Here is a 23,766-nt window from a genome sequence, read left to right as displayed (position 1 = left end):
AAATGTTATTTCAGTGCCAGGTGCTTCACCTTTGTAGGATTAGCCATTCCTTAGCAAGGTCACAGAATGGATTGCAGAAACCTATGCAGTTTCCAAAGAAAGGGCATTTCTGATGCTGAAAGCTAAAGCATATCAGTGTCATAGATGAGAATAGGTTTCTTCACCTTATGTTAGGTGAACTCTCCACTGCCCTTCAGTCATTTCTTTGGTGTGAATTAGTTGAGGATTGTTGATGAGACATCTTCAACTTTTTTGGCAGAGCACATGCAAATGGCTCTATTAGAAGAGGCCACAAGAATGAGGCCACGGATGCTGTGACCATGAGGACTGGCCTTGGAATAAACCTGAAGGAAGTGAAAGTCTTTAATAGAGCACGAGAGAAAGGTTGGCTGTTCTTAAGGATGCTATTAATTGTTTTAATATCACCTGCTAATTTTATGTATATTAGCGCATACCAAAAGTTAAGTAATCACTGATTTTATCTCCACCTTTTACTCTTGAAGTATTTTTTTTAAGCTAAAATTAATGTCCTAAAGAAAACATACAGTACAAATTCTACTAGAATTCTTCTGAGTGTTTTAACGTAAAAATCTAAAACCAAAACACTTCCTATCATTCCAGGTTTGGTGGGTGGTTTGTGTTTCGTTTCTTTTTTTTTTTAAAAAAAAAAAAAAAGCAAAAAACAGTCTTAGGAATGAGAGGGACCTTGAACTGTGCTTTAAATAGCAGTAATCTCAGGCAGTCTCAGATTTCTATTGGAAAGCAAACCAGAATTTTTCTTTCACAGCTAGAAATTCCCAGCCTCTGTATCTCAAATATTTATTTCCTGAAATTACTTGGGTTTGAGTTCTAGTTTTTTGTGGGGGAAGAGACCTTGTAAATAATCAGATTTCCTTTATATTCTATTTGTTTAGCATATTCAGGAGACAAAAGTTATCATATACTCTCTGTGATTTATGGTACCAATGGTTAAATTTTACTCTCTACTACCTGACTGAGAATGATCTTGCTTTTAGCTGTCTTTTTCCTCCTAAAATTCTGGTTTTGAAGAGACCTTGAAAAACTTGTTTCAGTGAACAAAGGTGGTTAGAAGTCTACCAAAAATTATTATGATTTCCTCAGAACAAACTGCTACCAGGCCATCCAGACAAAATTTTCTATAAATATAGTCAAAAAAGAGAGGAAAAAAATGTTACTGTAGTACAATAGAATTTAGTACAAATGTATCTCTGGTGTTGGTAGTGCTCAAAAGTTGCTTTAATCACAGCATTACAGACCCGAAGATCCTGTTTCTTTTATATACATCTTTCCTAAATAACTGCTTTAAATATGACATGTAAAATAAATATGCATTTTGAAAGAAAACATATCTAACAATCAATAAGAAAAACTGTGTTTCTTTTTCTTGTTTTGTTTTTCAAGGGAATTTTAAATAGTTGTGGAAAACAATTACTTTGCAAACATATGCTTATCAATTTTACTAAGAATTTCTGCATGTAATTTCAGAGTACTGTGGGCATCATATTTTGTTGGTACAAATAAAATCCACACAAAAATTTATCGTTTCTTTTAACTAGGCTAGAAATAGTTAATGTCTGCTTGCTTGGAAGGGCTTTATATTATAGAATTAGAAAAATAGAACAATGGGATAAAACAGTGCTTCTTTACATGTAATGATTTTTATTGATAGCTTTAAAAACTTGATCGCATTAGGAATAGGAGAAACGGTTACTGAGGCTAAAAATCTTCTGATGTTAGTTTGAAAAACATAACTGAATGATTGTTTAATACGTTTTTCAAATTTTACTAGGGTACAAATGGTTAATGTCTTTGGGAGGGGATGTCAGTGAGCCAGAAGGACAAAAGGGAAAAAACAGGTGAAAAATTTTTTTGGAATGTTTTTTTATATCACACTATTATATATATTTTTTAAGTTCATTGAACTAGAAGTAGTTAACACTGTTTAAGAAACGTAATTAGCTAGCTTCCTGACATTCTATTATTAAAACAAAGAAACAAAAAAACCCCAAACAAACAAAAAAGAACCCCAAACAAAAAAACCAACAACCTGTGCTGATTGTGATTCATGCTTTTTTTTCAAACACCTGTTTTACCCTTTCTGATGAGCCAGTCCTGCAGTGCTATTTGCAAGCTGCTTCCTGTCCTTCAGTGCTATTTTACATGGCTGCAAGGACATGCCCTAACTACACTGGTTTCAGAATTGGCCATTTTTAAAGATATTTAGAGCTGGTGAACTGTGGAAGCATTGAAGTTTTTGAAGAGAGATTTTAGAAGCTTGAGGATATTTTTTATGTATTTTCCTTTCTCTTCTCAACCTCTCATCCTTCCAAACAGATATTAACTTTTCTAGCCTAATAAAACTTTAAAAGAACCTTTAAAACAAACCAAATGTAAAAATGTATGCAATTAAATTTCCAAATGTTTTTATGTAACTATAGAGGAATATATCTCATCTAATTTTGCCTAGGAACACAAAATTCAATGTTTCTAATTTTAAGAGCAAATTAGCTCTCATCCACCATTATTTTTTCTTAAAAGTATCTTCAGCTTGAAACATAGCAGTTAGAAAATACAATGAACAGTACTTTCAGACACCACATAGTCCCTGAGAATTATTATGGTTTTCTACCTGAAAACAGTCTATTTAAAATGTTTTCTTCTCCTTTACTATGTGGAAAACTTTCAGAAAAGGGAAAATTGACTATATCGAAAGAGCTGAGTTGTTATATGGAATGTGCTGTCAGAAACAGAAACTAAATTATCTAAACTAACTATAATAGTAATTCATACACAGTCCAAAAAAGACAAAGGAAAATAGCTCCTAATTATTGACAATTACTGTAATTTTAAATATTGCTTGCAACAAGTGTAGTTTAAGTCATTGAAGTTACTAATTTGACAATGATTTCTTAATGGTAGGCATTTGTCAGGGAGTAAGTTTTTAAAGTCAGGTTTTAAAGGAAATTAGAACAAAATGTTAGGAAACGTCTTTATTAAAAACAAGGAACTGGTTTGACGCAGTTTTGTACCTGTCAATATGTATGTTTTCATTTTGATAGAAATTGTCTAAAAACAGTACTGTATTCTGATGGTATCTAAATTTGACTTTTTGCCAGTAACAGGTGTTTTAAAAAAAAATCTTTCAAAGCACTTGAAACAGTCTCTAAGTCTTCAGCTGATTATGGAGGAATAACCCATTTTATCATTTTCTGTTAATAAAATATATACTCTTATGAATTGGAAAGGACCTTAATTATATCTGCACATGATTTGTGTTTTTTAAAATTGTCTTTAGGTTGTGGTTAAAGTTACATTCTTTACTATTTTGGCGTTTGTTTTACTTGAGACTATTGTAGAAACAGTTTTGAGAGAAGAATGCTTAGAATACATAAAATTACATTTTGATTTAAGTTAGCTAAGTGTAATATTGTAAAAGATAGATTTTATTTTTTTTTTTTTTTTACAGGTACTAATGTTTGTGCCAAGAATAATGGTGGATGTCATCAGCTTTGCCTTTATCGGGGAAATGCACGGAGAACATGTGCTTGTGCACATGGCTATCTTGCAGAAGATGGAATTACTTGCCTGAGACATGAAGGTTACCTGTTGTACTCGGGAAGGACAATATTAAAAAGTATACACCTTTCAGATGAAACCAACTTAAACTCACCAGTACGGCCATATGAAAATCCAGAGTACTTCAAAAATGTGATAGCTCTTGCTTTTGACTACAGTCTGAAAGGAAGAGGTACAAATCGCATATTCTTCAGTGATGCACACTTTGGAAATATACAAGTTATTAAAGACAACTGGGCTGGCAGAAAAGTGCTAATTGAAAGTAAGTAAAAAACCTATTTCCTAAGATACGTACTTTATTTCAATAAACTTTATTAAGTGATAAGCTGATAAGCATTTGACTTTATCGAATAAAAAATATCAATAAAGTTTTAGCATGCTTAAGTATATAACACAAGAATTGTATTTTACCCCTATGAGATACATTTAAACATCATCTTTAAATTTACAACTTCAAAATAATTTATAACAGTCTTACGATGCGTGAAGCATATTACTAGAAACAGAAGTGATAATGACAGTGCTCTAATTTGCATTACTGTTGTTTTAAGGAGCTTTACTGTTGAAACAAAACCTCATTGTGCAATGCTTGGAGATGAAAGAAGTTCCCTTACCCCATGAACCTATTGGTTGTTTATTTTTCTAGTTAGTGGGGGTGAAGTACTGTATGACCATTCCTCAGTATAAAATATTAGGACCTTGGTCAGTGTGTTCAGTTAGCTCACCCTTCTTGTAGTGAGCCCAAGAAAAGTGACTTGTGATCAGTGATAATCGGTGGCAAATTCGAACCTACAAAATTGTTCATTTTTAGTAGAGGCTTACTCAGTAGCTTTGCATTTTTACTATGCCTTCATTCACCATACTAGTAGGAGGAATTGTATGAAACTTGACATTTTTTTAGCCTTTGAATACTTAAAGCTTGGCACTGCTATGAAGGAATTGCCACCAATATCATCACCAAATTCTTCAGGACAAGACAAAACGTATTTTGCAGCTGAGGCCTCAGTAAAATCTTCTGAGGATCCGGCACTGAAATCCTTACCAACAAAGGCTAACGTAACTTTAATACAAGGTGTATGTAAAAACTTATCATGGTTTACCATGGTAAAACTAGAATTCAAGGAAAATCTGAATGTGAATGTTTAAGATGTGTATCCTTAATGCTAAACATCAAAACAATCTGTGCTAAAAAATCTAAGTTCTAAAAACTTCTGCTGTCTTTTATTTCTCTTCCAATTTAATTGTTCTAAAATATGCAATAAACCTCATTCATCTGTAGTCAGTTATCAGATGCATGCATTTACTGTGTTTCTTCTCTTCCTTGTAATTTCTGAGTGTTGTCTGGGTTTTTTGGAGGCTGCAGTTCATTTCAGTTACTGTTTTCCAAAATGTCTGAAGTGTTGCATAGTTTTGCTCCTTATGCTGTTGATAATTCTCATCTGAATTTATGATGTCATATGTTATGTTGCCGATGGCATTGCTACATTTAGCTATTTGTTTGGGTCAAACAGTTTAACAACAAGGCCAAAGAAAGTGATTAGGAAAAATGGAAGTACGTTTGATGTGGAACGTATCACCCTTTGCTGTTGCATGTTAATGGAAACATTTTTTTAAAAGAAAAAAGTTAAACAGCTGCAAACTGACAAAATATTATCCTACAACTGGCACTGGATAATTGTATCATTATGTACCTCTGCACTGTGGTTCTGGGAAGGTATTCCTGGTCATGAAAACTGTTGACACTGATGAATGGAAAAGCATTTTTCATGTATGATACAAGGCTTTTTTTATTTTTTTACTTTGAGTTTTTATGTGTGCATATTTTAGAGGAATTAATGATATCTGTATTAAGATATGGTAAAGAGAAACTAAGCAATGTTGTCAGGATGTTCTCATTACTCCCAGGAAGGCATTAAAACTTAGGGATTCAGAGTTGTACGGTTAGCCGTACAAGAGACACAAACAGCTCACAGAGATGTGCAGTGGTAACATACAAGCACTATTTTAACTCTGGTATTATAGGAACCGATTGAAAGTATTACGTGAAAAGCTACCGGAAATTTTTACATTTAAAACAGACAAAGAGGAGAAAGAAATACTGGTGAAGCACCGATACAGATACAAATTGTTTTTTTAAAAGAACAATGAAGTATTCCTCATTACTTTATAATAGGTTATTGTGCAAGAGCTAAAGACATTCCATAAAGCATAGCTGAGAATTACAGTTTTAAGAAATTGTTAGGAAGTGTTTCTACTTGTAATCTTAATAGGCCTGATTTAATTTTTCATTAGCAGAGTCAGCACTCTGAATAATTGAATTTCAGATGAAATTTTGTGTACTTGCAAAAAATTTACTGTATATGCTTGGTATGTATTTGTTAACTATGGCGTTTGTTTTCTAGTAATGGTTCAGGGTTTTTTTTTCATTGTAAATGAGAAGGGCTATCACATCTCTGTATATGTTGGTTTATTGTTCTCTTTCATGTGTTTTAAACCCCTTTTCTTTATGTTGAGTCATTCATTTTAAACTGGTATTTTTGTACTACATATCCTTCCTTTGCACAGTCTGCACATGACTTTCACTGTAAACAAGAGAGAGTTCACCAGGCTGCTTGATATAGTGGAAGTATTTGACCGACAGTGATACCTACAAAAGCAGTGGTAAGACTGGTTGACACCAGTGATTCCATTCACTGGAAGATGTAAAATTCTAAAATTTTCTGATTTCCATGTTAACTATATGTGATTACATAGAAATTATTAAATGGAATCCAGCTGAGAGATTTTGGTAATAATGTTTCATTGCAGGATTAAAAAATAACATCTTTGACATTCATTTTGATATTTTTTTCCTCCAAAATTGTTAGTATGCATCTGTAGCAAGTTTTACTTTATTAGGAAGAGATTCAAAACCACATTGAAAACATCTAGTGTGGTTCTAACAATTCTACAATCCCTTTCTACCTCATTAAGTTGAAGTCTACAAATCATACAAATCTTTACTCCATATTTGACTCAGAGGAAGTAACTACATTATTTACAAGATACTATTGTCCCAGATTTTTAGTTCGCTGAATGTAGATCTGCTCATAAAGAATCCATTAGCTGATGGATTTCTACCTCACTGAAATCAGATATGCCACTCAAATCTAACACGTTACTGAACTTTTCTGCACTAACCTCAGAGTTAAGATATATAAAGAGCCTTTATTAAACAGGTTTCCAGTTCACTAAAAACAGATTTACAACTCACGTGCAACCCATTATCTAACATGTTTTTAGCTCACTGAGAACAGATTTACTACCCAGAAACAACCCATTATCTAACATGTTTCCAGTTCACTGAAAACAGATTTACAACCCATACGCAAGCTATTATCTAACATAGTTCCGACTCACTGAATATTGATTTAGAATTCATAAACAACCCATTATCTGACAAATTTTCACCTCACTGAACAGATTTGCAACTCATAAACAACCCATTAGCTAACGCATTTTCAGCTCAGGGAGAGTAGATTTACAGCACATAAACAACTTTATCTAACTTGTTCCAGTTCACTAAGAACAGATTCAAAACTCACCAAGAACCCACTACCTGATAGGGTTCTGTCTTCAGCAGGAAGAAACAATAACAACAACAAAAAAGCAGTGTAGCATGTGCATAGTGTGCCATACCATAACACCTTTATTTCTTGTGCAGTGTACATTTTTGGAGTGGATTCTTTCTTACCTCTGAACTCTGCTGATGAGCATTATTTCCTTTGGTCAGCCAGTAGGAACTTTTTCTTTCTTATTTTTATAAGTAACTTTATGGGGTTAATCTTTCTTGATTGCCAGTTTTTAAAAATCTACCTTGTTCTTGGCTGTGATTTCCCACAGTTATTCTTTTAGGTGATGAATTATCTAACCATTCAATATTGCTCATGATTTTATTGCTATAGCATCATGTACAGTTTAATCCAGTCTGCAGACATTTTTACAATTAACTTATCGATGCAGCAATACCTATTTTAAATATGTTGTGACATGGCTACCATCTATGTCATGTGTTTTGATCTCAGTCTTTCCTTCCAAATCGAATGTAGAGGTTATATTTTATTGTCTTTCATGCTTTAAGTACACGCTTTGAAAAGTATCAGAATATGAAGGAATGAGTAGGTACTTACTGTGGGGTCCTACCCACCCACTAATTTCTTCGTAACCTTCCGCTTTTTAGTTGTAAAGATAGCCCTGCAGTTCACTTTACACAGGCTAGACTGCTTCTGCTTCTGACCTGTAACCTCAGCTAGCTATATGTATGTGTACTTTTGTATCCTGTTGCGTTGTAAAAGCTTCATGAACCTGTTAAGGCAAGATGTTTGAGAATCTTTGTGATGTTCCTGTTTTTCATTGTCAATAGTGGTCCTCTGTAAAACAAAACACAGTCACACAGGGATTGTGTTTGGAAAATTCATTATGTATATGTATTTTTATATATACATGTATACACTTTCTCTGTTTTTCCAGTTTGAGGAATCGTGCAGGATTCATTCTGCAACAAGGAGTATTTTTTCATTTCACATAAGGTTTCTGGAGCTTTTGATTGTGAAAACCAGTGCCTCGACAAATCAAATCCTAATTCATTTGGCAGTCTGGAGGAGATCCAGGGAGATTACATACACTTTGGAAGTTGTTTTTCATTTAATTTTAGCCCCCAATGGACTGTAGGCTTTGTAGAAAATTGAAAGAAGGCATTAAATACAAAAGGAGGCACAAAAGGTAACAAAGTTACATGGAAGTGACACTGAGTTTAAATCAATATATTCAGGTGGCCATCTCCGAATAATCTTTACAATTTCTGTTCAGCTCTACCAGAACTCGATGTTCTAAACATTGCCAGTCTCTCCGAGAGAATTTGTTACTGAAAACCCAGGTTAAAATGAGGTAATGGAGCAGTACACAGAAAGAACGAACAGGAGTCAGTAGCAGTTAAAGGCACAGAGTTACATTAGGAGGTATTTGGAAATCTGACTTGTTCAAAATTGCTACAGGTTATCAGTTTCATTTGGTACAGTAGGGTCTATTCTCCTCTCAAAGAGAGCCCAGGGGAGAATTTTACTCATTTTCTTTGTTGTTAATTGCTTCTAGACAGAACAACACTATTATTTCAAACTTCTGAACCAGTTTCTGTAGTATTTAAACTGGAAGCCATTTCAAAGGCACTCTGATAAACATATATGAAGTAGTTTAAATCTTTATACATCTAAAGAGACCTATCTTCCATCTGCAAGTAATTTTAAAGTAGATGGAAATGACTGAAAATGAAAGTGTTTCAACAGAAGCAAGCATCTATTTGATGTATGAGATTTTTAATATTACCTGCTTATCCCCTCTCATACCACATCTCCCATTGACTGTTGTTTGTTTTGTCAACTGATAAACAGCAAATTAACTTTATTTTTAATGATGTGATGATCTGAATAGAGATTTCTTCTACATGGAATTAGAGGTCTCAGTATGAGTCAGAGAAAGTCAGTGAAAGGTAGTATATTATTCACAAAGTAGTTTCTTTGTGGTTTTGATGGAACAAACAACTAATGTGAGCCTTAATTAAATTAAAAAATCATGAAGACCAGTATGCTAAACTTTTTGTTTCTTATTACACATAAGATGATTACCACTGTGGATTAACCCATTAAGCCAAAACTGCATTATACTGGATGGGATAAACGTATGGTTTTTTCTTCTGTAATATCCAAGATTAAGCCCTAATTCACAAACCATCTGCTAAACTCCTCTTCTTTACTTCGGCATCCTTCCTTCTCTGCCTGCCTAGAAGCAGAGTGCCAGAGGAGCATCTGTTTGCCTTCTTCCTTCCCTGGTGAACATGTCATTGTGTATCAGCAGCTTTGAAAAAGTCTAAAATTTCGATCGACTGAGAACGGAGAGAAGACCATCTTAAACCACCTCTCTGATAAACCATCTGTGTGAGCTATCTTCATCCCAGTAAAAATGCAAATTAAGATTAGCTTAAGACAGTGGATGACATGCTAGTTGATGGCTAATTTGCAGTGGGGAAACAAGAAGCTGCCTCATAGCATTTCTGGAGACTGCTTTTGGTTTTCCTAACTTGTTTCAAAGCTTATGTTTATGCAAGGAAGACTTTGTTTTCAAACTGAGTCTCCATTTCTTAGCTAATAGTGCAATCTCCTTTTTTTATTGTAGAAGTTTGAGGTAATACATTCATTAACCAAAGCCTTCCCCTCAGTGTGTCTGTAGAAAAACAGTGCAGCGTTCACATAGGTTTGGTGTAGTGGTATAACACTAGGAAGAAGACCAATGAAGAAGTTAGAAACTAAAGAAGAGGGAGAAGAAAAAAGGGGGGAAGAAAGGCAAAACAAAGCAAATGAGAAAGAGGAAAAAGTATTAAGATGTGATACTCTGAGCTGTTTTTTTTCCTAACTCTGTAAACAATGACACCGAGACGTTTTGCCAGTGTAACATCTTTCACAGCACAAAAAGAAGCGTTATGTGAAAAAACGCTTCTTCTGTTGTGAACTTTAGGTGCTAGTGTCTACAGAAGGCAAAAATCTTTTCACTGCTAACATAAAGTGTCAGATCCTGTGATGTATTGTAAGGGTTTTTACAGTCTGAATCTTTTAAAGGTGTTCCAATGTGTGCTACTATTCTTTCTAACTAAATGGGTCCAATTTAACTGTCAAAAAGGCATTTATGTTCCCATTTCTCTTACAGAGCATTAAATTTGGTACATTGTATGAGGTCCCTTTAGTTTCAGAGCTTTCTTTTCCAGGAAAGAAATTTTTAATCTGTTAAAAATAAATACTTTAATATTGTTGCTTTTCATTTCATAAATAAATTGGATTCATAATTGTATATGGTTTTGTATATGTAATTGTATGTAGGTCCAGTGATTTTCACCTTTTTAAAGGAGGGAAAGTGAGAGGCTATTGTTAAGTCTGGGACATTTATGTGGTAAAAACTAAATTTTATTATTACAACTGCAGGCTTGTTAGTGAAAACCAAAGTGTCTGGGTTATCACTGTATTTTGTTTCCGGATGTGGCTGGATATTATGATTAATGGATAAAGTTTATAAGCTGTTCAGTAAATAACTGTTAGTATAGGTGGATAAAGTTTACTAACTTTATATTAAGCAGTTGTTATTCTAGAAATATGTTTTTCTGCACATTTCATGCTTTGTTTAGCTGTGCCTGGTTTGAAACTCTGAAATGTGTTCATGATGGGATCTGACATAACACTGATCTTTCAGTTCAGTATGTCCCGAGCATTCCCAACCTCAGTATTCAGGAAAGGCGCTTCTGCCTATTAAACGTGAGATTATTCATGAAGTATTAATATTGTTTATGACTGCTTCAACTTTCCACATTGCCCTTAAGTTTTTATTGATGTAAATATTTGCTGATGTAAACTTTTACATATGCAGCTGTGGCTTAGTTGCATAAAACGCAAAACTATATTTGGTGAATTGTCAGGAAAAAGCTAGAGTGGAACATCTCTTGACATTTCTCCTTGTTTTATTTTAAAAAGTAATGTGATACAGCAAATATTATTAGGTTATTAGGCTATTCTGCCATTAATGTTTCTAATATCTCTATACTGTTTTGTTTTACTTCAACGGTAACAAGAAAAATGAGTGATTATAAGTATTTATTACAAGACTTATTAGTCTTAGGGTAGTCACTCTAATGGTAATGCTAATTTCTATTGATTTAAAGGTGGTAAGGCTGAGCAGTAATTTTTTTGAGGGAGAGTCTGCATGTAATGCATAAAAAGATAATGTGGGCTCTTGTAATTAGGAAAAAAAAAAGTCTTCCATGAGAATTGTTGAGGGTTTTTTAAAACTTAATAAAACACTTCCATCTCTATATGTTAACTTTCAACTCTAAAAGTCTTTCTGCTTTTAAAGCCTCTTTTGCATGGATACTTTAACTATTTTGAAGTTATGATATTATAACAGTTGTTACCTACTAATGATATATTGAACTATACTGGGAGGGTTACAGTTTACAGTTATACATAATACTGTTATTTTTCTAATTAGTTGATTTCTCTGTATTTCCTTAAGTATATTATGTATCGTCATTCCTTTGTTACATTATTGTCTGCTGACCCTAAGACAGTCCCTAAACCTTATCAAGGAATAAGTTAAATCTAGCATAATAGAAGACAGAATATTGCAGGTTCATATCTCTATTGATGTGGTTTTCTTCAGTAAGCAGTCGGGGAACAACTATGGAAGGGCTATATCCATTGTTGGGAAAAAAAGTAATTGGAGGTAGATACAGATTTCCTCATAAAAAGTTGTCGGTTATTTTCTTCCTCATGATAAAAGGGCTAAGTCATTCTTTGAAGAAAGGTATTATGGTCCACTAGAATATAGGCAGAACTAAATACACATTGTATTTAGTAACATAAACCAGACTTGATTTTTGAAAGCTGATTGTCACAGCAAATTATGATGATACTGTCTACTGTGGCTTGACTAGTGTGTTTTTTAAATGTTATTAACTGGGTTTATATTTTGGAGAAACAGAAAAATGGTACAGATGTTTGCTACCTTACGGTATAATTTTAGCAAACTTTACATGTGATCTAAAATAAAATAATATTCTTAGGCTCTATAGGACAATGAAATAAATGGTTATTACAGTTCAGAGTTGTTTATGCCATATTTGATATTTAAGATTTCTGTTATGATAGAATATATGATGGCCTTGTTTTACATGTGACTGACAGAAGCAGTTAAGAAATTACATCACCCTCTAATTTTTTGAGACAAATGGAACTCATCTTGCTTCTTTTTTTTTTTTTTTTTTTTTGTAATTACAACTTAGTATTGTCTTAGAATTTTTATTTAGCAAAAAGCTTCTGGCTTTATGGTACTTGAAAAGCAAAGTAGAAGGGTAAATATTATTCAAAGTTCTAATTGGGCAGTCAGTTAGGTATGTGAACATAAACCCTTTTCTTCAGGTGCTTTATTGCTTGTGAGGCATTCTTTTCCCCTCAGATCAAATGGTGACCACCTGTTATCTATCACCATAATCTTACACAAACAGATTGACAGAAAGCGGTATCATCTCCTGTGACCAGTCTGGTGTAACAACTGACAGGCTGTATCCTGAAAGGTAAATTGTGAAAGACAATTCAGAGAATGAATAAAGATCGAGTGGGTGTTTAATGTTAAGTACTGAAAATTAAAGCCTTCTCCAAAGTTCTGATACTGAAGTGCTGTTTATGCTCAGTTTTATTACTCTGATGGCTTTTCAGTATTAAAAAAATTATGATGTTGACCATTGTTCTTGCTTTACAACTTTGTTAAAGAAAAGGAGTTAGTAAAAATATGAAATTAAAGGAAAAAAGGTAATTGAACTGGTGCAACTGGAAAAGTTTTGGCTGTAAACTTTCTAGAGAATTTTAAAAGTAGAAGATAGGAGATAAAAATCTAGGAAACTGAGAAATAGTATACACACTACCAAAAGTCAGTGGCAACAACTATTTGATAATTTAAACTTTATGTCCTTTAGTATTTTTATTTTCTGCTTGCAATAATGAGGGAGCTCTAATCTGAGTTCTTTAGTTATTGATTTGTTGCTTGTCTGTTCCCTGGGAAAGTCAGATGAAGATCAGCATGACAATATTTATAGGCTGCATCTCATCTGTGGGATGCAATCCATCTTCGTTAAGTTCAGTAAAAGTGATAGATAGCATTTGGCAACGTAATGATGTGATCACTCTACCATTGCCTTTGTAAATCATAAGCTGTTGCATTCTCTTGTGTAGATATTTAATCAGTTATACACCCCATTACTGATTTAATTCAGAATGTCAGTGGCAGGTGAATAATGTGAGTATTTGTATATTAATATCATATTGTATTAATGTTCCTTTCATTTAAGTATGCTATTCATGTGAAAATCATAAACTGTTGCTTCATGGCTAGAATAAATTTAATCAGTGCTGTAGGCATCTAATGCCATCAGTGTTTTAATTCAATATGTCAGTGAAACAAATGTGTTTCTTTTCATTTCCAGTTTCTTTATGCTTTACTAATTCAGAATATTACATGATGCTGTGAAAATATGAAGCTGAGAGTAAACAAATTGCTGATTTTCATCCTGTCAGTAGATTTTGGGTCTGAATCCCCCAACTGTAGCACGAGATAGGATGAGTACATATTTCTGATACATTTTAAAGTAACTGAGTATCTAATGATAAATTAACTTAAAAAAAAATGCTGTAGAAAGTTCCTTAAGGAAGTGTGAAATAAGTAAATACAAAATAATATCAGTGGAAACTGGTAATGATATAAAACTAGAATGCAGTTCCTTTGGAAGCTTCTCCAGTGTCCTGTCCTTGGCAATATGAAGTTGCTAGAAGCTTTTAGTTTTAAGGAACCACCTGAAAGTCACTAGAGGACCATTTCTAGGACCATTTCTGTCCTCAGTTGGCACCTGTTTTATCATTGATAAAAGGATTTATATGAATTTCGGGATTCTTCACTAACCTCTAAAACAAAAAGCTTACTTTAACCTAGAAACAATATAAACTAAGAAAAGATATTGTATTAGCACTGATAACTTACTATACTGAAGATTTACCTGAGTAGTGTACTGATGGTACTTCATGCAGCTTATGCTACATGCTAATAAGAATAAAGTTGTATTTTCCATTGTAAAAATTTATCTGAATTGTGGATCGCTTTAGCACATTATGCCATTGACTTTAAAACCACCTTACCTACAGATTTCTAAAAGTATTAAATGATTCACTTCTGTATTGGTGGAGTTCTCAATTCCGCAAGTAAGGAACATGATAAAACTAAAAGTTTATTGGCAAATAAAGAAGAGTGCTTGGTATAAATCCTTCAGAACTTAGACTTTTGGTGGATCTAAGCAAATGCAATTGGTATGTGTTTGCGGCAGACAGTTTTATATTTAATTAGTGGTTTTTTATTGTCTTACATGAAGGCAATTTAATTTCTCTGAATGTTTGTTTTTTAAAGAAAAGCATATTTTTTATTCTGAATTTTTGTATTTGTGGTCTTTATGAAACCATTATCATCCACAGGCTTGTCACCTGAAGCATTTGATAGTTCAGATTTAATTTACTCAAAGATGTAATCATCTAAGAAGGAGCCCTCTCTTCTTTAAAAAGCATACATATATACATCAAGCAGTTTCTAAAGTTGGACTTGTGCTAAAACATTTCCTTAATTGGATATCAAATATTGGATTTCAGGCAGCATTCACAGCCTGATTCTGTTGCTGAGTTATTCTCAGATTTTTTATTTTTTTTTTATTTTCAGTCACAGTCTTAATCATGGAAATTCCCATTAAGACAGAGATTTGGGTGTTTTTTTTTTTAATCTTAGCTTCTTTATTTTCTTTTAAAGTTGTTGCTGCTGTCCTCTTTTAAATAAAATGTTTTATTGGTTGCTTTGTTTTAGTTCTGCTCCACTCAGAACATGTATATATAGCAAGGTTTTTCAAAACTGCACATTTTAGATATTTTATTAGAACAAGAGGTAGATGCATTTTTCATCTGTATGCTAAATGTTTGCTTGTCTCCACATATGGCGTAACCTTCCATGACACTTTTTTTCTAAAAATTTAGGAATTACCATTTTACAAATAGTAATGTTGAATTGAACCTTCTTCTGTCACCATTTATAGACCTTAATTTGGAGTTGCAGTAAAGTGTGTTGGTCCAATTTAAGAATGTGAAGCTGTACTTTCTGATACTTGTAGAAAAATGGAGTTGTTCTCTTAAATATAGAAATTACAAGTAAACATACACATCTTGTACTTGAAGAGCACTTTAATCATTCTAGTTGTGTTTTAGTTCATCACCTCTAGCTGTGGCAGGAACAACATCATCTTTTGTCTACTACAGGAGAGGTTTAGACTATGTTATATAAACAGTTTGCTTTCAAATTTCCTGACAGATTCAGACAAGAAACAAAGCTAAAGTTGATAGAAATTCAAGAGGTTACATGAGGGAAATGATTTTTTTTTTTTTCTGATAGTCATCTTTCAAATGAAGAGCATGATCTTAGTTAAATCCGCACCTCCTAAGGACTATGTCTTTAACTACAAGGCAGAGATTTGATTTCATTTTTCTAAAAACTTCCATAATACAGATGAAGAAACACTTGACATTCACAGATATGAAAGGTAAAAATAGCGCAATAAATGCTGTGATGGTTTGTTCCTTACAAAGAAAGTGCAGAATTGGTCAGAAAACATCAATACATCTTCTGTCATTTTTTAATAGAATCACAGCATATTCCGAGTTGGAAGGGACCCACAAGGATCAAGACCAACTCATGACTCCACACAGGGAAACCTAAGAGTTAAACCATGTATCTGAAAGTGTTGTCCAAATTATATCTAAGAGCGTTGAGTTTAGTTTTGAGAATTGTAAGTAGTGGTAAATCGGGATTCATCATATAATTTTAATGGAAATTAGTAGATTAAGTTAGAATTGTATTCCTGGCTCTTTATTTTAACATTTATCACACTTACTAAGTTTTCTTTCAATTTCATGGTTAATGGAACATTTGCAAGAAGTAACCAAGAAGTATATCAGAGCCCGTATTTAAACTGTACAGACTTCCACCCCTGGGAGTGATCCCTAGGCCCAGAGGAGGGAGCAGAGCGGTTCCTGTATGCAGTGCTTGGTCTGGTGCCTCTAGGATGATTTGGGCAGTCCAAGTTTCCTTTGAATCCTGTGTTGTGTTTCTCTGGCTCTGAGAAATTACCATTATTTTTAGGATTTCTTCTGGCTCATGCTGACTAAAATTGTGTGCTGCCTGTATGTCAGTCCTAAGAGTGATATTTTGACGTTATGATGTCAGGGATATTTTTTGCATATCCTGAAGCATGCTTTGAGAAAGTTGTGTTTCAGGTGTGGAGATTTCAGTGGTTGGGAGGTCTCTGTAGGCAAAAGGAACAAAACCTGATGTGGTCTTGTTTATACTCCCAAAAGAGGTTTTTCTCAGAATGAGTAGCAACTTTTTGCCAGAAGAATACATGGGTTACATCTCAGAAGGAATTAGTTGTTTCTAAAAAAAACCCTTTTTACATACATTCACCTCTCGTTAAGGAGTGTCATCTAATTTTTTTTTCTATCCTTTCTTCTTTAAGACAAGTCACTGTGACATCTCTACAGATAATGAAAATGTAGTCAGAAGATCTCATGCTTTAGAAAGAGAAATGTAAAAACCTGATAAATAATTATTTGTTTCACAGTTTTGATTTATTTGCCTCGTAGTTTTGATTTAGTGTTAGCACTTTCAGTGTGATCAAACTTACTTTGGGACTTTCTGTTCTGTGTATATGAATTGCATGGTAAAAATTACATCTTCCAGCAAACCAAATGTAAATTGTAATAACCAACGTAATGTAATCCTTATCATATTTCTAGATTTTTGCCTTCTGTAGCTCATTAATAAGCTGCGTGAACCTTCTGGTCTAAAATTGCTTGTTTCTAACAAAATAATAAGTCAAGTAATGAACATACATTTCTGTAGTAATGCAAAAGTAATGGTAAGAAATCATTACTCCTGTTTCTCACAGTCTGTCACCTTTATATATTGGAATCAGATACAATTTATCTTTTCTGGACATTAAATATATGCTTTAGCTGCTTATTAATATCTGCTTTTGTTTCTAGCTCACACTTTTTAGGTAGAATGAAAAAGTGTGGCATTGTGGCTTATTAAAACGATGTATTGATGTGGAGACCTTCAGAGTTGGGTTTTTTTCAGTATTTTTCAGGTGTTTGAAAAAAGCCTAGACAGTTAATAACAACAGGACACTTTGATCCCTATTAATGTAATGTGTATCTGTGTTAGAAAACACATCGAAAGATAGTGCTAAGTAATACAAGTAATTAGCGAAAACATGCCCAAGACTTGGCTTAAGTGATGTTTGAAGTTGTGACTAAATTATTGCTGTCTTGAATAAATGCTTATTATTTCTAATATATTATCTGGGGATGTTGTAGTAAAAATATTAATTTAATGAGTGTTAGAATTTACAAATATAGTACAGGGATAATAATAGTGATCTTGCTCTCTACGTTTTCTTTATTTAAAGTTATGAAAAAATAATAAGACTTTGATTCCAATAAAGAAATAAACAGGTGGAACGAGAAAAGAATTGACAGAGTCAGTAGGCTGAAATAGCTGAACTCTGTGATTCTGCAGGATCAACTCTGAGGAAAAAGAGAAACAAACATCTTGTTAGCAGAAGTTTTATTTGCTTTGTCTGTAACCATGTCTTCCAGATGTTGGGTCAGTGGAGGGACTTGCTTACCATAGAGCTTGGGACACTCTCTATTGGACCAGTTCAACCACATCCTCAATCACGAGACACACTGTTGACCAGAGACGTCGAGGAGCTTTCAACCGGGAAGCAGTAATAACAATGTCTGAAGATGATCATCCACATGTGTTAGCTCTAGATGAATGTCAAAAGTATGTATTATAACTTTCTTATTAGTTTTTAATTTTTGCCTAATATCAAGGATACAGCAGTACTTCTTTATTTCAGAGTCAACTAATACTGCTGAGCCCTACGAAGATTAAGTAGATTTCCTTGTTTAGGAGACAAATGTTACTATTAATTTTTTTTAAGCAATTGCAGAATTAAGATACAACATTTTATATGGTTTTATGTTTCAGATCAAATAATCATTACAATTTCATGGAATGTTAAAAAATCCAAGCTGGTTTTAAGAAAAGTGAGCTAAATGCAAATTGTCAAAAGAGTGATCATTTTACTGCTTGCTTTTGTCAGACGTTAGTCTCATTGCTTAAATAAAAACAAAATTAATTTAAGCATTTACGAGAGGGAATCTGAGTTTCTTGTGTGGCAAATTGATAGGCCCATGTGTTTATCACAAAAATCAGTGTTGTATAAAAGTATATAACAAGAGATGTACATTTACGGTGCTTGTGGGCAACATCCTGGTAAGAAGTCTAATTTAGCTCCCTTCCTGCCACTCTCAAGAAGACTTTGATTCCTAGTACGATAATAGGAGGATTTATATTTCTACTTCAGCCTCTTGCTAATAAGTGTCTTACAAACTTGAGTTACTTTAATCTTCTCTGTTAATTCTGGAAGAAAGGCAACCTGCTTTTTCTGCTTCTTGTAACTGTCTTCCCTTTGGGGAGGCCAGGCTACATTTCTGCCATAATAAGTTCTATTTTTAACTTGTGATAGCTGAATGTACAATGTTGCGTGGGTAGTCGACGTTATTTCCATGAGTGACTTCACGTGCAGTTTATGCAAATTAAGAGTTTATGCTGTATTGTGAAATACGATTTATCCAGGTATCATAAATAAACCAACTACATACTGATGGAGATTGCAGTGAGAGGATGGGCAGGTTCTAAGCAGTGTATAAATTACATCCACAGCTCATTCCATGACATTTTGTCCACCATTATTTAACAATAGCAAGGGGCTGACGGAGCCTCCTGTAGAGCATATTAAGGTCACTTGATTTCCCATTATCATCCTTCTGCTTACCAGTCCTTTTGTCTCTATCACTGTTCTAATATGGGTAAAGCTGCAGATTAATTTCACTGTTAGAAATTACTAATATACACATTAGCAGAATTAAGTTTATATCATTGCACAGCTTATATCTCTCTGTAATGATGTATTAGTATAGAGACATGATCAGAATTGAACAGACTTGCAAAGAGAAAAAATATCTGTACTCGTATACAAGTTAATGAACTAAGAAACTGCTATAACTTAAAGGATGTTGGCTATTACATTTTCTTATTTACCATTGATTATCACAATTACTTATAGATGCCATTCATAATTGTCTATGAAGGCATATGTTTTTTCTGTCGCTCATTTCATAGAGAATTAAATTATAAAATGTATCTTATGGTTTTGTTTGTTATTTTGATTTTAATACAGCTTAATGTTTTGGACTAACTGGAATGAGCAGCTCCCAAGCATCATGAGATCTACCCTCTCAGGCAAAAATGCACAGGTTATCATTAGTACAGATATTCTGACACCAAATGGACTTACCATTGATCATAGGGCGGAGAAACTTTACTTTTCAGATGGCAGCTTGGGAAAAATTGAGAGGTGTGAATATGATGGATCACAAAGATATGTAAGTAAAACCAAAAAAACCATGTTAATTGTGAATCTGTTTGTTTGCATTTGTTACCATCTTTAAAACGACAATATTATAGGAAGATCATTAGTTTCCTAAGTTTCTCCTAATATTAGTTGTATATTAGATATAAAACTCAAAAACACTTCTAAACTACAAGTAATCCTCTGTTTACTCAACACATTCCAGTTTCTGGATGACCTTCTGGAGATGCAGACCCTTACCACGAAATCTGTTTGTGTTAGTATTGAGCCTGAAGCATCACTGTCCTAAATGATCTGTATCAGCTTGAAAAAAATGTAGAACTAACTTCAGTGGAAGAGGTAGAGAAATGTTCTGCTTTACATAGGAGGATTATAATTTTCCTTCCAGTGCCAAAATTTTCTGAACGCACTAGAATTTCTTTTGTGTAATGCTTGAGTGTTACTCTGCAAATCTTTTTTTTTTTTCTTTTCTAACTATCCATTTTCAGACATACTCAACCGCACTCCATTACTCTTTTATCATAATACATTTTGGTACTTGAGTATAAAGTATACAATCTCTGACTATATATTTACTGTGAAAATTGGTTAACTTTCTGGGTTTTTTGCTCAGTGAATCCACCTGTGTATCTGACAATAACATACAGAAGGCAGTTTCATGGGTTTGTTTGGGGTTTTGTTTTGTTTTGCCATTTGGGAGATAAAAGTGGAATTACCATCTTTCCTTCTTTCATATTATTCCTTGGTTTTTATCCTTTAATTATATCTTGATTCTAAATGTTATACAAAATCTGCACTTACTTTTTATTTAAATTCAGGTCATACTTTCAGAGAAGATTCATATCATTTAGATCTGTATGTCCATCAGTTACTGCTGCATCTTTCGTGAGATAGTGTAAAAGAACAGCACATGGTCTTCCAAATGTACATGTAACGGATCTATATTGAACCATATAACAGCTCAATAGTATTTGCAGAATTGTTTATTGTTCTATCTCTTACATTACTGTATATAAGAAATCAAAAGCTTTTAACTGGGTTGTATGCAATGATCTTGGAGCTCCTACTTAAATTACAAAAGGATATACCTAGTTCAAATGATCTCTGCTTAGTCTCTGCCATTTGATGTTTTTCTTAAATCCTTCTTCATTCATCAGTTCTCCTGAAATTTATCCAGTCTTACCTGTTCTTATTCCTGACTAATTTGAATAATTACATATCAGGAAGGTACCTCAGTTGTGTGTACCTCAGTAATGTGCTGTCTACCGCATTAAAATATTTTTTCAGATGGAATCTCTAGGGACTTGTTGCCATCTTAAAATACAGGTATAGGAAATACAGGTGGAGGAAATCACCCATTTTTCTTATACTTCTCAGCTTTCTCAACTATTTCTTTTGTAGGACTTTGATCACAATTTGAAAGTTCTAATATATTACATCATCCTCCTCTTGACTTCCTGTCCTTTTATCTTCCATTGTGTTGTCATTTTTGAAGACTGACATTACATTAGAGGATTCTTTTATCTTATTCCATTACATGATGTATTCATCTACGTTATTATAATTGTAAGTGACAAACTCCTGTCTATAGTAAGGTTCATTTGTCAATTAAAAATGCCTATTTAAAAGACACATGCAACTTTTATTTCTTTCACAAGTAGGAACTTGTGCTAATACTTCATTGTGTGCCTGCAAGTTTATTGCAAATTCAGACACTTAAGTTCCTCGAGCTTAAGGATGTACATAAATAGTTATATACATGCCATTTTATTCCAGTGGTTTGCTTTGGTTAAGTGCATTACCATCTCTATCTACAATGTTATTTGTTTTTGTCAGTACTATTTTTGTCACATTTATTAGGGAAAAGAGAAAACTATCTCATTTAGATCAGCAATACTAAATAATTTTAAAAATCATTTCCTTTATCTCCTATGCTTTCTTTAATTCTTTTCTCTCAAAATACCTCTTTCTAGGCTGAATACTCTATTGTTCTTCTTATATTTCAACAGGGATTCTTAAATTATTTTCTTACATTTTTTTCAGTTAGAATTAATTTTTTTTTTCCTATTAATTTTGGCTGCATTTCCACTTTGTGATGTATACGTCTGTCTTGTACTGCTGTTTCCTTTCCATTTTGCTATCGTGTTTAGTTTTACTTTCCTGATCCTGTTTTACTTAAGGCTTTGAATATGCTGTCAGTTAGGTACAAGGTAATTAGTAGGTTATGTGGAAACAGTTTCTTCATCTCTGCACAGGGTATAACAAAATACACATCACAAACATGAAATGGGAGATGATGCAACTTAGTTGCAGAAACCATTACTAAAATACCACCTTTTTATCAGACCTCTGGCTTTCAGTTTGCATCAGCAACACAGACTGGTCATTTGGTTTTCTCAGCCATTGAACATTGAAACTTCTAATTTTCCTAGTATATTGCCTCTTGGTTTGGCTTTCTGTCATTTGAACTCTTCTTCCCCATTACAGTAACAAAAAAAGCTCCTGAAAGCAATAAGCTGAGTCCAGCATGCTCTTCTGAAGGCTTTTTGGGAGCTCTAGTGTATTACCTATACAAAGCTATACCACTAGTGGTTGTCCTACACCAATACCTGTTTTGGGAGAATCAACTAACTGTTGTCAAAAATACTGATCTGAGTTCTCACATGCTATGAGCTTTGAACCAAAGTTGTGTGTGTTTCCTGGGTTCTGAAGGCACTTTTTCTGCATTAGGTAGGTGGGGATCATCATACCAGAAAAAAAAACCAACCAAAACAAACCCACCAGGCTGCTTCATTCAGTTCTGCCCTTAAACTGTACTGGCCTCATGAGCAGTGTTTCAGTAGAGTTGCTCGTCACCGCGTAGATGCATTCTTAGTGATACAAGAATGCCAGAATCCAACCAGGAAATTGTATTATTGATCTAGTGAAATAATATTTCCAGCGCAGTTGGTTTTTTTTTCATTCATATGCTGTCCAGCTTGACAAGATCTCTGGTTTCTGTAACATTACGGTAATACAAGTAATAATCGTTCCACCATTCTGGTGATCTGAGATTCTTTAGGGTGTTTCAGTAAGGTCCTGCCATCAGCCACCCCTCAAAAATAGTTTAAACAGATTACCCTTTTCCTCAGTATCTCTGCTTCATTGCTTTCTAGTTTCAGTTAGGTTAACAAAGGTAGAAATTGTATAGTAGAACATGAAAAGCTAATGGTAATGTAATGAATTTTCTTCCTGATAGCAGCTTCTTTCTTCATTCTACTCACCACAATAATCTAGTACAATAAATAGGTAGAAAATAATTTAGCAGTATTGAACTGACTCTTTTAAGTGGATTGTAAGAGTTTATCGATTTTGTGTTAAGCTGATATTTTAATAGTAGTATACGGTTGCTGGAGTACTCTTTCAAGTTTGGAAGAATTTTTTTTGTTACTTTTGCTCGTTTCTATTACTTAGAATATATGCAGGGGATTTTTTTTAACATTTCTTGTTCTGCTTTGTCAGATCTTCCTGTTTAAAAAACAAAAGTGGCAATTATTTTTTTCACAATCCCTTCCCTTTTTTTCTTCCATTTTTGCTCTTGTCCTTAGTTGGATTTAATATTGTGGCCACAGCTGGTTTTAGCTGCTTAATGCTTTAATTTGTTCATGAACAGAGACTGAACCAACAGCAAATAAAGCTGATTTTATGTTTTGGACTTATTTTTCCCATAGATTGTGAGCTATTTTGATTTTTTTCCTTTTCTTCTTCAGTGAGAGTATTCTGTAACATTTTACATATCAGGAACCTAGAAATATAGTTAATTTCCTGTAAACAGAAGTCTGGTTATTTTCTGATGTCCAGGTTGGAATATTTTGGTGTCAGTTATGGTCTTGTGGGCCTGCAGGTGTGCTTGTTAAAATCAGTATGGTTTTAGAAGTGCCTCCAGTAATTATAACTTCCATGTAGTTGTAACCTTCCAGTAATTATAACTTTCAATTTCTAGAATATATGTTTTTATTCTGTTCGAATTCTGT

At 33.6% G+C, this 23,766-nt stretch overlaps 1 protein-coding gene across 1 annotated transcript in view; it reads left to right on the top strand.

Moving 5' to 3' along the window:
- Window positions 1–23,766, top strand: part of LRP1B (LDL receptor related protein 1B) — a 576,780-nt gene that overhangs the window by 396,148 nt on the left and 156,866 nt on the right. Inside the window, exons 40-43 of the mRNA XM_075027025.1 lie at window positions 260–384; window positions 3,488–3,859; window positions 17,910–18,099; window positions 19,562–19,766. Of these exons, the coding sequence (XP_074883126.1) occupies window positions 260–384; window positions 3,488–3,859; window positions 17,910–18,099; window positions 19,562–19,766 (892 nt within the window). The remainder of the gene's footprint in view (window positions 1–259; window positions 385–3,487; window positions 3,860–17,909; window positions 18,100–19,561; window positions 19,767–23,766) is intronic.

The sequence above is a fragment of the Buteo buteo genome, chromosome 5, assembly GCF_964188355.1.
Source record: "Buteo buteo chromosome 5, bButBut1.hap1.1, whole genome shotgun sequence".
NCBI lineage: Eukaryota > Metazoa > Chordata > Aves > Accipitriformes > Accipitridae > Buteo > Buteo buteo.
The sequence above is the reverse complement of the archived record's forward strand: the minus strand, read 5'-3'. Positions and strand labels throughout refer to the sequence as shown.